This window comes from Drosophila tropicalis, unplaced genomic scaffold, assembly GCF_018151085.1.
Source record: "Drosophila tropicalis isolate 14030-0801.00 unplaced genomic scaffold, ASM1815108v1 contig_393, whole genome shotgun sequence".
NCBI classification, from domain to species: domain Eukaryota; kingdom Metazoa; phylum Arthropoda; class Insecta; order Diptera; family Drosophilidae; genus Drosophila; species Drosophila tropicalis.
The window spans coordinates 4,172,135-4,190,665 of NW_027172855.1; the positions used below are offsets into that span (position 1 = coordinate 4,172,135).

At 34.3% G+C, this 18,531-nt stretch overlaps 1 protein-coding gene across 1 annotated transcript; it reads left to right on the forward strand.

Moving 5' to 3' along the window:
- Nucleotides 1-3,343: 3,343 nt before the first annotated feature.
- Nucleotides 3,344-17,658, forward strand: Mco1 (Multicopper oxidase 1). Its single transcript, XM_068284760.1, has 5 exons — nt 3,344-3,459; nt 8,603-9,049; nt 13,737-13,936; nt 14,848-16,929; nt 16,998-17,658. Exons 2-5 carry the CDS (start codon nt 8,908-8,910, stop codon nt 17,394-17,396), a joined length of 2,823 nt encoding a protein of 940 aa, XP_068140861.1. The 5' UTR covers nt 3,344-3,459; nt 8,603-8,907; the 3' UTR covers nt 17,397-17,658.
- The last annotated feature ends 873 nt before the right edge of the window (nt 17,659-18,531 follow it).

An 18,531-nucleotide genomic window follows, 5' to 3' on the forward strand; every position in this document is an offset into this window, starting at 1 on the left:
AGCCTGCCAAAAAGGATATGCCAACCATGCTTGTCGTATCCTCGTATCCTGTTCGTCCTCGTCCATTGTTGTCGTAGCTCTTGAGATGATGCTGGGATGCTGCAGTTTTACAAAAAGCTCGCTCTCTCTCTCTCTCTCTCTGGCTTACTCTCTGATTTTGTGTGGTGAATTCTCGTTTTTACACTGAGCCAAACTTTGTGTGAGTTCTAGGCAAATTTGTAACTTTACTTTATTTCAACATAAATACAAAGTGATTAAATAGTTGTTTTTTACTTAAGCACTATGGTGTTAACAGTTAGATAATAAAATTTCCCCAAAAAGTATGCAATAGAATTTGTATTTTCTTCAATAGAATAAAGATTTCAATGAAGAAATTGGTGCTAAATAACTACAAAGGAGCTCGAAATTTAGACTGTTAGCAATACTTTTATAAGTCCTGAGATTTGGTTGAAGGAATTTTACTCATTCCAAATGACTCTTTGACTTTCCATTCCATGCGATTGGCATTGGATCAATAGCAATTTAATGGAAAGAAAAACATTTAAAATTTCAGAATTTTGTATTATATTTGTTAACACTAGTTGTTAAATTAAATATTTAAATAAAAAGATTTGGATACCTCCAAAAATTGCTGTGACACACTGCCAAGGGTTGGGGTAGTCAACAAGATTCCTTTGGACTGAATGATCTGACATCAAAAACGCAAATAACATTTTAGTCTGTGTGACTTTCGCTATGATTTGAACTAAGATTATTTACAAATATTAACAAGAAACTACTTTTAATTTTATTTTGTGAATAACCCATTTTAAATATTTTGGAAGTCAAACATGTCAACAACATAATTTTGGTGTTGACCAGTAAGTTATAGATCCGATTTAGAAAGAAACAAATTAACCATTTTGAATATTTGCCTTTAATTTAATTTTAATTAAGGACTTTTTGTAGAACCGTAGAAGTAAATTAGTATGAACGGTTACAGAAATGTATAAAATGATCTGAAACATCACATTGCAAAAAAAAAGCCATTGGAAGGTAGTTTTTATTATTAAAGGCTTTTAAGGTAAAAAAATATTTACAAAGTTATGCCTTGGTCTGTGTATATCTTATCCGATCAATCGATCAATTGGAAAATGCTATTTGAATTGTCTCTGATACTCGTGTTTAATATTGTTCGACTTTAGTGACATCATGTCGTATGTGTGATCAATTTTCCAAGTAAAAGTTAGTTAAAGTTTAAATCCAAAATTTGATGACATAGTTAAGATTGTTATCTCAAAAACAATTCTGATTAAATAATCACTATTTATGTATATACCTCTTCCTTTTCTTACAATTTCCTTGAAATTATGTCAAAATATTTATTAAACCACATTTCTCATTTAAATTTATTATCATTCAAGAGACTTCTCACTTGATGGCAAGATGTCAATCGAATTCCTCAAAATAATTTGCTTTTACCATAAGTTTTGTCAACGTGCAGCCCATTGGCAACGACAAGAACTTGTCCAAAATTAGATTGAAATCGTATGGCAAAAAAAAAACCAATCAGACTCGAACATGAGACTTGGGGTTGGGGCTCTCTGCGTACGGTCTGAGAATCGGAGTTGTCTTATAATTATAATAACAATGCAAATATGCGGCGCTACAACTTTTAATAATAAATGCAGAACCAGAAATCAAGCAGCAAAAGCAGCTGCAGAATCTAGAAGGCGGAAGAGGCCAAGTCGGCAGCGGTTGCTTTTGACTGACATATTGTTAACATACGACCAATCAATGGAATCAAATGATAAACAGGGCTCGAACTCTGTTAAGTGGTTAAAGTTAACATTGGCAATGTCAACAGCCGCTGGCAACAGCAGCTGTCAACAAGTGCTGGTTAATTAAACCGGCAAAACGCGTCGATCGCTCCCAAACTCTGGCTGGCTCTCCCACTCGATCGCTCGTACTCTCACATTCTCTCGCCATGTCATACTCTTTGCCTCTTCATTTGAGGCTCGGTTACTTCGTTCGTAACTTGTACCACTAACCATAGAACACATAGATGGGACAAACTCATGTTTTTTGATTGCAAACGCTAGCCTAGTCATGGAACCCCAGAGAACTTCGGGAAAACCCGAACGTTCGTACTCTCAATGAGAGCGTAAAGTGGGGAGAGGGCCAAGCAGCTACGAAAATAATTTAGTGTAGCACAGACTACAGAACGATGAAGGCAGGCCTATGTCGCTTGTGATTTCGTTCTGTCTATGTATGTGTACACTCGTCGGTACATGCTCAGGCTTCGTAGTGTGTGTGTGACGTGAAGTTGTACAACATCGCATTTCAATAGCTCGCTCGACCAAAATTTTTAATTTTCGACAAAACAGCGACAATGCGAATAGGATATGCCCCTGTCGAAAGAATATCAAGAAATATTGGCCCTAGCTTCGTATGTATCCGGTGGCTGTGCCAATAAAGTGCTCGCTTGGCGATCGGAATGTCCCTGGTTCGAATCCCAACTCGTACTCGTTAAAAAGGTTTTTCTTTGCCTATTTTTTTATTTATATAAAAATATTAAAAAAAAAACAAACCAAAAAGAAACAAAATAAAAAAATAGACAAAAAAACCTTCGTCAACGATAATCGAGAGTTTATTTCTATTTTGTTTTTTTCCCTTTTGTTTATTTTAATTTTTTTATTTTTTATAAATAAAAAAATAGGCAAAGAAAAACATTTTTAACGAGTACGAGTTGGGAATCGAACCAGGGACATTCCGATCGCCAAGCGAGCACTTTATTGGCACAGCCACCGGATACATACGAAGCTAGGGCCAATATTTCTTGATATTCTTTCGACAGGGGCATATCCTATTCGCATTGTCGCTGTTTTGTCGAAAATTAAAAATTTTGGTCGAGCGAGCTATTGAAATGCGATGTTGTACAACTTCACGTCACACACACACTACGAAGCTTGAGCATGTACCGACGAGTGTACACATACATAGACAGAACGAAATCACAAGCGTCATAGGCCTGCCCTCGTCGTTCTGTAGTCAGTGCTACACTAAATTATTTTCGTAGCTGCTTGGCCCTCTCCCCACTTTACGCTCTGATTGAGAGTACGAACGTTCGGGTTTTCCCGAAGTTCTCTGGGGTTCCATGACTAGGCTAGCGTTTGCAATCAAAAAAACATGAGTTTGTCCCATCTATGTGTTCTATGGTTAGTGCTTGTACTGTTATCAGTTAACCCGAGGGCCGTTGTCGTTGTCGTTGTCGTCGTCGTGGTTGTGGTCGTCGTTTTGTTGTTAATAAACTGGGCTAAAAAATATAATAATATTAATGCCTTGATCTTCAAAAGCGCCTTTGTTGCATTCAACCTAAGTTAGTTGCGGTTAAAACTTCGTCGGGAGAGCATCAGTAGCAGCAGTCACTCCGTCAATTGATTAAGAATTAGAGACCGAAAGTCCTTGCCCACCTCAAAGGTCAGTGCTTATAAAACTGTAAAAGGGCTAGTTCATTAAGAACTACTTTGCACTTCGTTTTGTGCTTTTCTTCATTAGATTTTTTGTTGTTTTTGGTCTGATTAACTCCTCAATTTAATCTAAAATGCAATAAAATTACTCGCGCCAGATATCATAAGTGATAAGTCGTTTTAATGTGCTGGGATCCAGTGAACCGAGCAGAAAGAGAGACGAAAACAGAGAGCAAAGCATTTGTTTCTTAATTGCGGTCCATAAACATTTTATAAACAATTGACCATATACACATTAACTAATACAAAAAGGAGAGAGAAAAAAAACGTTAAAAGAAATCAACGTGATTTTGTGAAATAAAGACTTGTGTAATAGGTATTTTTGCTTCTGCAATCGGGTAAATAAGAAAATAAATCATTTTGAATATTTGCAAAGTATTTCTAATCTAATAAGGACTTAAAAGAAGGAAGAAAACTATTTGAAAGCGCATTTAACGAAACTAACTTTCATTGTTAACCTTGATTTTTTATGGTTCAGTGAATGGCTTAATTGCATGCCTACAAAACGCAAGAACAACTTGATTTTTGAATGAGTTCTTAAGAAAAAGTATCACTGATAGAATGTATTTGGTTCAAAGGTATTCCTTGCTGTGATAAGGATTTATGTGGGCATAATGATACAGAGGACAAAAAATTAGTATCTAGGCAGAATCGACTAAATCAACTTTTCTAATCATGCCTTGTTTGTTCTCAACTAAACTGTGTTAAATTTTTTTAATGATTCCAGAAATAAGTTGCTGACTTAATGTAGACAAATGAGCACTTAAATCGTAAATCATTGAAGAGGAAGCAAACCCCTTTTAGCATTTGTATTTAATAGGTGTATAAAACCAATAAACATAAATAACAGTTCAATATAAATAACAGAGATAATTCAGAAAAACTACTCTTCTTCATCTTCAAAATGTTTGTCATCATTATAATGATAAATATAATTCCAGTTGCATTTGCCAATTAACACTTTGATCGTCTATTGATAAAAATTTAAACTCTTTAGGGTCTTGTCTATGGTCACGTCCTTGACATTGAAAAACCCAACCAATACATAATTTTTCACTTTATATCAGTTTTTAATCTACGACAATGAATTGCCCTCATTAGTATTTACAAAATATTCCCCAATCTGCATCTCAATTGAAACAAAGCTTGGCAAACAGAAAGAAAAAAAACCTTCAAACAACCAAACATTTTTTTCTTATGATGGCGCCATAATAACTCATAAAAAGCATAAATCAAAGTTCAATTTGTTTCAATCAACATAAACAAATTGCGGCACGCAAACGAACAAACAAACAAGAAAATCCAGCTTTATTATTATTATTGTTAAATGCATGGAGGCACGTAGCATTTTTGGTTTTTTGTTGTTCGTTTTGAAAACTATTTTTAGCCTTTAGCCACTCCAGTGACTAGCCACAATCAAGTCTTGAGCCGAACAAGAACATACACATCAAAAATAGTAGAGGGAATACCCAACAACAAGTATTAAAAACAGGATGTTACCAACTAATTTGAGGGAATCCCCAACAGATCACATGTAAGAAAAAAAGAGGGCCGGACTGGGACCCATGTGGACTATTATATACTCTAGTTCGAAAGATGCTTAATTATCTTTCAGATTAAAGATAATCGCTGTTGATTTGTTTGTAGACGAAAGTAGAGAGAGAGAGAGATTAGTTAGCAATGTTTTTAAACAAATTTTTATTACAAGAATTCAATTTTTTTTGTTATTTATCCAATCATTATTGTTTCTATTTCCAAACTGAGCAAGAATTAATGTCTTTATCTCATCGTGTGTTACCAACTTTTCAACGAATTCATTATAACTTTTGGCTAGAGTACTTAATAAAGATACAAATTGACAGATGGACAAGCAATCGGCATGGCCACCTCATTTTCACCTGTTTAAGCAGCTTAACATCTTTGCCATTCCATCATCTTCTTCACTGTTGCTTTTTATTTTTCTACCTACCTCAACAAGTCAAAAAAAAAAAAAAAAAAATAACATACAACCGAAAAAATTCCGAGAAATTCCGCATAAAATGCGGTCAAACCACATATCGAAATTAATTGCAATAATGATCAACTACAAATGATAACAATGCGGACAAACAAATAAATCAAATAGATTCACAAAACTTTCATAATTGTATGTAAAAATGTGAAAATATTATGCAACATATAACGGAACTTTGCATAACAACTGAACAATCAAAAATAAAACTAAAAAGAAATTAGTTACTCAGTAGTAAAATAGAAGACATTTTTTTTCCACTCTCTGATCGTTAAACGATTGGAAAAGTCATAATTTGCATTACAAATCCAAAAACAAAAACCAACAAAAGCAATAAAATCGTTTGGACTTGATTTAGTTAATATGGTTTTTTAATTTATGTTACCAAAAAATTTTCCACAACATATAAGACCAGCAAGTACTTCTAGAGCCAAGTGGTAGCACTTCAGATAGACATCTAAAGCGAGAGAGAGATTATCTCAAGTGTCGATACTCGACAAAAATGACGAAAACAATTAAAATGATTCATTATGGATTGTTCCAATTTCCCACAAATTAATATGTAAATGATGGGAGCTTATATTTTGACTAGTCTGGTCAGTCAATTGGAACGATGAAATGAATATTCATGGTTTTTACCTTAAGAATGGGATTACCCGTAGATTATATTTATGTGGTCCGACCGTAAAAATACCTCCTAAGTATGCCTTACAATCCATATTCATCCACTTAATATACCCTTCCACTGTCTATGACTAAAGAGTATCACTCAGAAAAAAGGGTGTTCATTTACAGGGATTTTTTTGTTAGTTGCTTAAATCTTTTTTGATTGGGGATTTCTTTAGCCTAGTTGTCTACTTATTGTCTGGCCACGTGACTGGGTTGAAAATACTGTAGATACATGTTAATTAAAAGTGATTGTAAATCGAAATTAATAAACAGTTGACGACATGTAATCGTCATGCTCAGTTAGCCATAGTCATCGCATTCCTTAGGTCTTGAGCTTTGCTCAGATCTTAATTGAGATAAAGTGATTTTGCGAAATTAATTATCGAATTTTAGCAGTTCCGGCTGAAAATTAAATCATCTGCCAAATTAATAAGTGCCAACAGCAACTTCTTCTACTTCTTTGCTTATTATTGAATTTTGCATGTTTTTAAATAAGTAAGACCCAGGTCACTTAATTCCTAATTAACGGTAGTACCTAAGGACCGAGTCCTTCAAGGTTGTGGCATAAATCTTTAAGGCGCTTTAAGTGTTGCCCAAACAACATAAAAAAAACACACACACACACGGACAACTCACACATACAGAGCAAAGAAGAAGCTTTTGGTTTACGAAAGGGCAATTTTTGTATACACTTACTAATTTTACACACTTTAAGAATATCGAGGCCCACCATAGGCGGCAAACCCACCCTCGATGAGGAAAGGATTCTGGACTAACGAACACGGAAACTCAAAATTCTTCAAAGTTTAAGGAATATTATCTCAATAAATGAAAAGAAAATGCTTTGCCATAGATTAATCATCTTTTTTGGGGTATACACATAATTATATTTATGTTCTATGTTAAAAACTAATTTTTTCTTTGGTAGCCAAGATCAATTATATTATTATTGGCAAACTGTTCATATTTGATTTATCACCATAACAAAATAAATTATTATCCACGTCCTCTTTAGGAATCAACAATCAAACTAGTTTTAGATTTTTACAAACTCAAATCAAACTAGCAAGTTGGTTTAATGTATAATAGGCCGGGGCCAAAGAACTTTTTCATATGAAAAATGCTTTACTCAAATTTGATGTTTTTGCTCGCTTTACTTCTCTTTATTTATTTATTTATCTTGTTTTTTTTTTTGCTTTTGCTTTTCATAATTTATGCGCAATTTTCTTTATATGCGTTGTGTGTCTGTGTGTGTGTGTGTGTGTGTGTGTAAACGCAAGCTCCTTGGAGTTTGGTTTTCATCTGCTTCTTCCTTCACTTCATGGCCATCTTCAGCCAGGCTGGACATTTGGCTTATGAACGTCCGTCCCCTTTAGCGAACGTGAGTCAGAGGCTGTGCGTGTGTGTGTATGTGTGCTGTGGGTGTATATGTATGTGTGTTTGTTAAAGGAACAGCGTGCTAATTAATTAAATTTGTACGTGCTTTGTTTCTCTCTCTTTCTCTGTATCTGTGTGTGTGTGTGAGTTGAGCCTCGTCTGCTGACTTGGCCATGTGCTGATAGGCCCTGGCATCTGGCTAATAGCAACAGTGAGCGTATGAGTGATATTTACAGTCAACCGTAAATCATACTTAACTTAATATACAGAATGTGTATATATGTATATACAAACATACATACATTCTATCTACAAATACACACATACATACATACATATGTATGCCATATAGAATAGTTCGTCTTAAGGGACATGAATTCTTGCCTTATTTTGGGTCAATAGCAAACTTATTTACGAGAAAAAAAGTGTACCTTAACCATACCTCGTAAACATTTTTAATTAAACTGATAGATTGTGGCCTATATAGGCCAATGTAAACAGTATTAATTTGAGCAGATCTTTCTATATTATCTACATATCTCAATGGTCTTATTCCAGCAAAACAAATTCTATCCAGATAACCTTTGCATTGTTATTATATGTATATGAAAGATTTTAAGAAAGTCTTAAGGAAGTCTTAAATTATAATATATTCAATAATTTTGAATCCAAAAAACACATTTAAGTAATATTTTAAACCATTTTGATATCCAATTACCAATTATTGTTTTTGTTTATTTTCTTAAAAATTTTCTTTAATTTTAATAAATTTTGTTCATATTATTTTACATTTCTTAAACTCTTAGTCATGTTTTAGTTAAAATTTCATTCAAAATACTTTTCCCACCTCAGTTATAATTGAGGTTTTTATGCTTCCTCTTCTTGTTTAAATCCTCTGGATAATGTCCAGTCCATGCTTCTGATTTGAAATATTGTATTAACACTAAACCTCGATAAACACCCATTAAATATTGATTATAATTTGAACAATTGTCCATATATATTTCATATATCATCACTTTTTCCTCATTTGCAGCCAATTAGAAGCCACAAAGTCAACAAAAACTTCCGCATAACAATCCAATATAGCCAAAAACCGAATATAACGACCACAACAAATAACCGGCAATTATAGAGGAGGAAAAAATTCGAGTTTTTTTTTTTTTGGTTGCTTGTTTGGATCCCTCTGATGACTGTGTTAATATAATATTTTTGCGACCCCAACACAAAACTAGAAACAACAGCATCAGCAACAACAACAACAACAACATTAGGAAAAAAAATAATTACAACAACCAATAACCGCAAATTAAATAAAACGTAAACCATAATTATGACAAAATGAGCGACAAACAAACAAAACTAAAGTTGGCTTTGAGAAGCAACATGCAGCTTAACAGAGGCTTAACAGTCATGTTAATAATGCTGATACCACAGTTTGTGAGTCTTAACAATGGTCTCAAAACTGTAAATGCCGCAACGGGTGAGTTTTAATACCCTTTAATTGTAATTTGATATCAAGTAACAGTAAAAGTTATTGTATAAATTGGTTCATAGTTCTATTAAGTCTACAAATATATATAAATAGTTATAAATAATTAAAGTGTTACATGGAAAATGTTTACCACGTCAGCAAATTAGAAAACTGAAAAACTTGTTTTGATTTTTTGATTTAAAATAAAAAACTTTAAAAGGCTTTATTATATTATATTAAAGAAGATAAAGATTAGTACTAAATTTTTCCACATAGTCTCTGGCATTATAACCTTAACTTTGTCATCAGAGTTAATTATGTGTCGCTACTCTCATCCAACTGATAACTTATTCTTTCACTGGGTATTGCCTAGTCCATAAGGTGTTATAGTTTCTTCGCCTAGGAATACAATTAGAAAATAATTCACACTCTTTGTGGAAGATGGCCTTGGCCAATATAAATCGTCTTCATTAGCATAAAAATAATATTTAAACATTGTAAACAATTATTGGCAAATGCTCGTACACATCTTGCTTCTCGCTTTTTTCTGGTTTTTGCGCAAGTACTTAACAATAAATGCTAAAAACAAAACACACAAAAACCAAAAGCAAAACCAAAGGCAACAGCAATCATAATAATGGCCATAACGAGCCAGCCAGACAGCCACCAACCACGAGAAAAGAGTAGTCAATAAATGCTTTGCGCCGTTAATGCTTGAAATGGCCCTAACGGAGTGGATGTAAAAATCGCATACTCGTATATGTAATTTATATGCCAAACAGCTGCTGACGTTAGACAAAAGCAAACAAACATTAACCAATGATAACCTTCTGACATAGACCATAAGATATTGGCATTTTAAATACCCTAACTATATTCGAATACTTGAAATGACTCGAGAAAGCGCAACAAATAATGTACTTTATAAACAATCTTAGATTTTATATAGCTAACATATAAAATATATAATTGCAAGTATTTTAAAAACTTAATAAATTAGAAAATTGAAGGATACAGCTTTTTATACGAGAATTATTTGTTACACATTAATTTTAACATGCCTATCAATTTTTCAAATAATTGAAGATATAGACACCTATGACAAATATTGCAAGTCTCTAGTCATAGCAAACGTACTTCATTTAGTAAGAATATGGCAAATAAAAACGACCGACAGCAGCTCAGTAAGAGGATGAACTCCAGAGGCACATGTGTTCACAGAAAACCATTTTTCATTCAAATTCTAAATGTATTGATTTGATGTTTCGTCACATACATAAATAATGCAGAATCATAATCTGTTGAAAAATTGAAAACAAAATGCTTTACAGTTCATCATTATATACATACATATATACAAAGGTGAATCTTATAGATACTCATCTTTTTTAACTCTTCAAGGCTAACTATTCGAATAGTTAACATTAACTTTTTTTCTTTGCGCTATTTCATTTTGTTTGTTAAACAGTTATTTCATTAGATGTGACCTTTTAAATCCATTAATTATTTGTCCATAAGCTAGAAAACATGAAAAATTTTAAATTCTTAATAATTATTCAATCTTGTAAGATTGATCTGATTCATCAACTTCAGTCGAAACTTGCGAATCAAAAGGGGACAAAATATTTGAATATATCTAATTGAATTTTTAATTTTGTAATTTCATTTGACAAGAATTTAATAAGGTTCTGCAATCAGTGATCCGATAATAATATTTTTGCCAGCTCAACATTAATTGCAAATACGTTAAGTGCTATTGCGAGGCCTGAATATAATAGTATGAAAACTACTTCGTAATCGGCCTTCAACGTCATAAGATTACTTACCAATGATAAGAAATCAAAAATCTAAGCCCACCAATTATTTTGCGATTATCCCAAGAGCTCACAATCTATTGTAGTAGAACCAGCTAAGTCATAAATTTTATTAAGTCTACGATAACACGCAATATATAGAGAAATTTACACCAGAACCTGGTTTCGACTTTTACACGGTTTTTGAATTAAATGTTGATTATTAATTAAATGTTCTTTAATTAAAAACAAAAAATATATGAGTGTTAAGTTTTGAAAATGTCGTTGAATCTGACCAGGGCCAATCCCAATAAACTAAATATATGTTTTTGGGTTTAATAATCGGTATTAGAAAATCACTTTCGAATGTTCAAAATTTATAACATTATAAAGATATTTTTTTTTAAGAATTTTGAAACATAGATCGCAATTCAGCATAATCGATATCAGCGATATTTGCTTCGAATGTTTGAAAAAAAAAAATCATACATCACGATTTTGACAGATTAAGAAACATTTTCCCAATTCTAGTTTACCTAAGTACATTAATTTTTCGAATATTTTGAAAATTTTTCAGAGATTCATAATATTAAGGTTTGTTGGAATATTTTGCTATTTATTGCTGTATTATTATACAATATCTAAAATTATTCTAATTAAATATATCGCAATTTTTGTCATTCTTGTTAAATATTTGTCTCCAAACTAAATTTTGGAAAATGAATGAACATTGAATCCAAAATTTAGTGACTAAAAATTTTAAAAGCACGTAAAATATATGGCTAATCCGGCACTGACTTGAACTAGAAAGGAAACTAGGAAACTATTTTCTAGCAGGAGAAGTTAATTTTAGATCAAGGAGAAGTTAATTCTCTAATTAATCAGTATGAAGAAATTTACCAGCACATGACCAATCAAAATAAGCAACAAAAGGCTTGAAAGAATTAACTTAACTCATTGACTTCTTACATTTTAGATTCTATTGATTAATACCTAATACAGCTTATACATAGTATACATATAATCTGTTTAACTTTCATATCAGAGATGTATCCATCTATGTATGTGTAAATCGAGGGATCACTTATATAATTTAAGTGATATTTTATTAATTTATTATAACTATATAACAAAGTGCCTTCAATTATCAGTATTCTAAACTTGACTTATGGTATTATTTTGAATATTATTTTAAATATTGGCCATTAATTCACAAACTGATTGGTTAATATCTTAAATAGAATATGTGTTCTTTAAGAGCTTAAATCTAAGCTTAAGCTTTTTTTAATTAACTGATTCATCTTGCATATAGTATGCTTGAATACGTGATCGCAATCACATTCTTTGCTTTTGTTACTAAATTAAGACCACATTATGACTGAGTTTTTGTTTCTTTTTTATGACTATTATGCCAACTGGCGGCTTCTTTGGGAAGATTAGCCTTCTACGAGCAAACACTTGAAGTCGCTTAAGAATACTAATAATATGGCATAAAGACGTTCATATCATGCTTACGCATTGCACAAACAAATAATACGATATACTATATAGTATTTGCCTTAAATGTCTTGTGAATGAGCCTATCCAAAGTGCAGGTGCAACCGGATCCAGTTTTACCTAGAGCCCGATCTCTGGATCTCTATCTCTGCCTTTCTCTCTCTATCTCTCTCTGTCTTGGTGAAATAAATCAGCAATTAATAATTCGCCTGACCTGATTTACATCTCAACGGCTGGCATGTGCGACATATTTGAATAGTAATAAAGCTGACAGATGTTCAAGCATCTAAAGGTGAAAACGAATTCTGATTTTCTGAAGTGACTTCTGGACTCCTTTTTAAGTAACGATTAGTCACTGATACATTGTTTACAATCGCCTATCAAAAAACAATTAAATTTAACTTATAGCTGGCTCCATTCCATTTTAACCTACGTCAATGGAATTCTTCTGAATGAACTTTGCTCTTTAATAATATATGTATCTCCTCTTCTCTGTCTACTCTTAAAACTAAGGGAATATATCCAAATTCCCAAATATATACATATGTATAAACTATATTCTACATACAATATACAATAACCAAAAGATCCCATATAATTTTAATCTATTAAATTTCGAATCGACTAAAATGCATTCGATGCCTTTACAAAGAATACTATGTGATTGAAGTATACACTATTAAAAACGGGTTCGAAACATTTTCATATAAAAAAAGTATTCACTTATAAAAAGTCATAAAACTCACGTTGAATAAAACAAAAAAGTTAAGAAATTATTTATAGCGAATAGTCTATACACTTACAATTCTATTTAAGATGGTCGAAATAAAATACATTACATTTCATAATGGAAAATCTTTCACAAGTATGTCTACTAACTAAACCACTAATTTAAAGTAAGATCGTGGCTGGCTGTTCAACAATAAGGGACTGATAAAGCTGACTGATACTCCTTATAAATAATGGTCAAACTTTGTCATTAACATCTTTCTTAATGGCCTCATGCAGTTTCTGTCATTTCAAGTAATTGCAGTTCAATCACCTTCAAAACAAAAAGAGTAAAAAAATTAACATAGAACGAACAAATTAATCTAGAGACACATTTTTTTTTACCCCCGCCACTCTGAGTTTAATTAAATGAATTATAAATTATGAATTTTGAGCGCGTGACAATATTTCGTTTGTTTTTTTGTGTTTACTGTTTCTTTGCTCTTCAGCCACAGACAACAAAAGAATTGTTATTACTTTTTATTTGTATTTGCTTTTGCTTTGTTTTTATGGCCATGCGAATTGTATGTGCACTCGGCTTATTGTTGTCAAAGCAAACAGAATGAAAACATACATACGTATTAAATTTATTAAAAAAATCGACCAAAAGTAATGAAATAAAATATATATTTTTGCAGCTGCACCACCAGCAGAAGGTAGCACATTTTGCCTATACCAGGACCAGAATAGTACCCATCGCAAAGAGTTGGGCGCTGTGTGGTTCGGCGCACGGGATCCTTGCCTGGTGTACACATGCGCAGCAGGTGTGGAGACAGATGCCCCACAGGCCCACATAGTCGTCACACAGGTGGATTGCAATGAGTTCTATTGCGATGTGGTAAGTAAATGACAACATCTCCGATGATTGTGTTTAGAAAAGTCTGGATTTAGTTTCCAGTTACACATTTTTAAAATGTCTCTTTAGTGTTGTTTTATTTAAAATAGATCTCACTTTTCCACGCTTAATGCTTATCTCATCGTTCAGTTTGATTTGAGGACTGGTTAGTTACAATATTCACGGGATATCCACTTGAGTCACCAAGTTAATTCTCGACAACTTTTTAACTTGTGTCTGGCTTAAGTTTATTCTATATTGCCTTTATCCCATTATTCATCAAAATTAGCGTTAAACAACACGCAGTTATATTATTATTTAGTTTGTTGTACTATATACAATTCCAGAGACTCGGACACAAGTTATTATTTTATCTCTTTCCTAGCTACCGGTGTAGACTACAAAATCAAATGACCTACAAATCTAAGCCAAAGTAAAGTTATCATATGTTTTACTGTAAAAATATACCCTAATATGTTTCACTTAATTCTTTTAACTATCAAGTGTGGCTATAATAGATGAGATGAGTTGTCTACGTCGTCCATTCAATTAGGCAATTGAACAACGAAGATCGGGGTTTGAGTCCCAGTAATTATCGTCTCTATCGTCTATAAATCCAAGTTCTTTTTTAATGTACATAGTTAATAGTTTACAACTATGAATATCCTATACTGAAAGGAAAAATATATAAACAAAGATGCAATACTAATTCTTCTAAATTAGTAAGTCGAAATCCAAATAAGACTTGGAAATAATGCAAAAAATTATAGAGTTTGAGTTGGGTGATGGGCTGTTCCTAGTTTATCTGCACTATATAGATAAAAGTTAAACGTTCTAAGCCAAGTCTGACATCCTAGCTTAAAGTTGTTTCTTTGATAAGTCTCAAAACATAGTTTTGTTTGTATTTTTTTCAGGGATCTGAGCTACGTAAAGTTCCTGGAAGCTGTTGCGGTGAATGTGTTCGCACTCATTGCCAGCACAACAATACTCTCTATAGTGTAGGTCAATCCTGGCACAATGATGCCGACTGCACCCTTTTGGAATGCGGACAACTTGAGAATGGTCAAATAATCATTAACACTTATCAGCGGAATTGTCCACCCGTAGACGAAAAGTGTCCGCATATAGAAACTCGAAACTGTTGTCCCATTTGTCGACCAGTTCCTATAGCGCGGGCAGAGGAATTTCAGGAGGAGGTATCCGAGGATATTTGGACAGCGGAATGGTATAGGCAACATCCTTGTGTACGCGAGTGCCAGGTGAATGGGGAGCCCATGACCTGTCATTATAAATTTGTCGTCGAATGGTATCAGACCTTCTCCAAGGCTTGCTATGATTGTCCACTCAATCTCACCGACTGTGCACGTCCGCATTGTGTGATGGGCGATGGCCTGGAACGAGGCATTACCGTAGTGAATCGCATGATGCCTGGTCCAGCTATTGAGGTCTGTGAAGGTGATCAAATTGTGGTGGATGTGCAGAATAGTTTGCTGGGTGAAAGCACTAGCATACACTGGCATGGCTTGCATCAGAAGAGCACACCCTATATGGATGGAACACCGCATATCACACAATGCCCCATAACTCCACATGCCACTTTCCAGTATAGTTTTCCCGCCGACAACTCTGGTACTCATTTCTGGCACTCACATACGGGTATGCAGCGTGGTGATGGAATGTTCGGTGCCCTGGTCATACGCAAACCTAAATCAACGGAGCCCCATGGAGGACTATACGATTTCGATTTGAGTGAACATGTAATGGTCGTTCAAGATTGGATACACGATGCGGGAGCTAATATATTTGCGTTTCATCATCATTCCCGTGGTGATAATAAGCCGCATAATTTGCTTATCAATGGCAGGGGACGTTATTACAATCGCATCTGGGCGGAGGCCAAGCAAGAGCATCAAAGGCGAACAGGTGCTCCAGCTCAGAGGCAGCTTTTCCCCAAATCTGAGGTGGATGCAGTCCAAAATTTACCGCGTCAGGCTCGCTTAGCCAAAGCCAATACAACCCGACTGCATCCGGTCAATTCAACATCCAGTCATTCGCGTCAACGTCGAGGAAATCTAAATCAAATTCCTCTGGAGCTGGTTCCCCATCAAGTCTATACTGTGCGACGCGGTTTTCGTTACCGTTTTCGGCTAATAAATGCCGAGTATCTCAATTGTCCCATTGTCTTGTCCATGGATAAACACAATTTAACGGCCATCAATTCTGATAGCTATGACATTGAAGCCATGGATGTGGGTTCCATTGTTACCTATTCCGGGGAACGTTTTGATTTTGTTTTGAATGCCAATCAGGAGGTGGGCAACTATTGGATACGTCTAAAAGGCTTAATGGACTGCAGCGAACTCTTCACCTCAGCCTTCCAGGTGGCGATTCTACGTTATGAAGGGGCACCCGATGAGGAGCCAAGCGAGGAGTTGAGCTATGCCCACAAAGCCGAGGGTATAGAGCTGAATGTTATGAATCGTGGACCCGGCTATCTGGATACCAAAACAGCAGCCGAAATGCGTGCCTTACCCATCTATGATCACGTTTCGGGCATCGATGATGATACATTACAGCCGGAAGTAGATTACAAATTCTTCGTCTACTATGATTTCTATGCCAAGGATAACCCAGACTTTCATTCACACGATTTGTACGGCATGCAAATGAATCTGACCCAGCCGAATCTGTTGTACACCCCGCAATTGAATCATATAACATTGGATTTCCCATCATCGGCTCTACTTCCGTCCAGGCATCTCTTGAGCGATTCGGATTTCTGCAATGACACTAGTCTGGCAGAGCAGGGCATCGATTGCCGCACAGAGTTCTGTAAATGCCATCATGTACTTCAGGTTCCATTGGGCGCCGTGGTGGAGTTGATTATAGTTGATGAAGGATTTACCTACTATGCCAATCATCCGTTCCATTTGCATGGCAATGCTTTTCGAGTAGTGGGCCTGGAACGTTTGGGTGAAAATGTTACTATTGAAATGGTAAGTGAGCATAAAGAACGAGAATCTCAGAAAAGGGTTTTCATAATTTATTTTCTTAATATCCTCAGATCAAACAACTCGATCAGTTTAACTTGCTCAAACGCAACTTGGATAATCCCCCTGTAAAAGACACGGTAACTGTTCCAGATGGCGGCTACACCATCATACGCTTCGAGGCCTCCAATCCAGGCTATTGGCTCTTCCATTGTCACATTGAGTTCCATGCTGAAATCGGAATGGCCTTGGTCTTTAAAGTGGGCAATGATGATCAAATGCTTCCCGTGCCAGCGAATTTTCCCACCTGTGGCGATTATTCACCCGACAATCGTGTCGAGGCCACAACTGCCGCCGATTTTAGCAGTATTTCTACAGCTGCCCCAGATGAAATGGAGGATGGTGGAAGTGCAGCTGTTAGCCTGTCTATACCTCTTCTCATCCCTTTGGTCAGTTTATTTTTAGTCCGCTGACAGCATTTTTCACTTTATTCTTGAGGCTGGCGCTCCGATGACACTCTACCACAACTTGACTTGCCAAAAAAGTGACAAAAACCACGAAAAAAAAAATGAAAATACATCACTTTAGTGTTATTATTTATTAATTGGCATCGTTATGGAATTTACTTGAGAAATTGTTTAAATTAATAGATTTTAAATAAGTTATATCCTAGATTAAAACATCTGTGATTGTCTATCAAGCAGCATTTTCTGTTAATAAATTATTTGCATAAAAGACCCGTTACAACTACTTTACAATTAATAAAACCAAATAAAATATTCAAATTTGTTCGTGGATTCGAACCAAGAACAGCTAACTTTCAAAAATTTTAACAGCTGGCTAAAAAAAGTATTAGGATTAATCTTGTTTAAACAAAAACGCGGTTAACCAAAAATCAACTGAAAGCTTTGAAGCAAAATTGTCCAAGGACATTCAATTTTGAATATTTCTTAGGTAAAGTTGCTTTCCATTTGAAGGTAAAAGAAAGCCAATTACTATTTTCTTTATTGCATAGTTGAAAACCTTGCTACCAAGAGATGCATAGCCTACATGGCGGATGCTTAACTTTTTCTGTGAGTTTTGGTTGTAATCAAAATATTTTACAAAAACAACTGCTAAACTAAAGCGAGGAATATAAAATTTATAATGAATTGCAATTCTAAAACTCTAAAACTAAACTTAACAAAAACCAAAATCGACTTACTTAATGTTTAAACTAAATGCCCATTCAAATGAGATGATGGACAAGCAATATATACATACTTATGTATATACTAGGAAACCTTTTCACTACCTTAGATCAGCGACTAACTTGAGTACTTACTGTGTTAAGCCAACAGGGAGATTATCTCTAAAAGAATTGAATTGTGTGTTATAAATGGGTGATGGAATAGGATTTTCAAAACATTCATTAGCAGGAATTCAGGAAGAAACCCGAAAACTAAACACATTTTCTTATAAGGCTTTTTTCAATTTTAATTTTATAGAAGAAGTTGTCAACTCGTAAAGCAATCAGAAATGACAAGTGTCATTATTTATTGCTGCATGTAACCTAAAGGACCGTAAAATATAATCCACATATAGACTTTCCCAAATGAAGAATAGAAA

Bases quoted from the DNA above. Each gene is read 5' to 3' on its own strand.
- Mco1 (XM_068284760.1), top strand. From the start codon at position 8,908: ATGAGCGACAAACAAACAAAACTAAAGTTGGCTTTGAGAAGCAACATG. The intron at 13,937-14,847 runs GTAAGTAAATGA...TATTTTTTTCAG, and splicing joins ATGAGTTCTATTGCGATGTG to GGATCTGAGCTACGTAAAGT. The intron at 16,930-16,997 runs GTAAGTGAGCAT...TAATATCCTCAG, and splicing joins AAAATGTTACTATTGAAATG to ATCAAACAACTCGATCAGTT.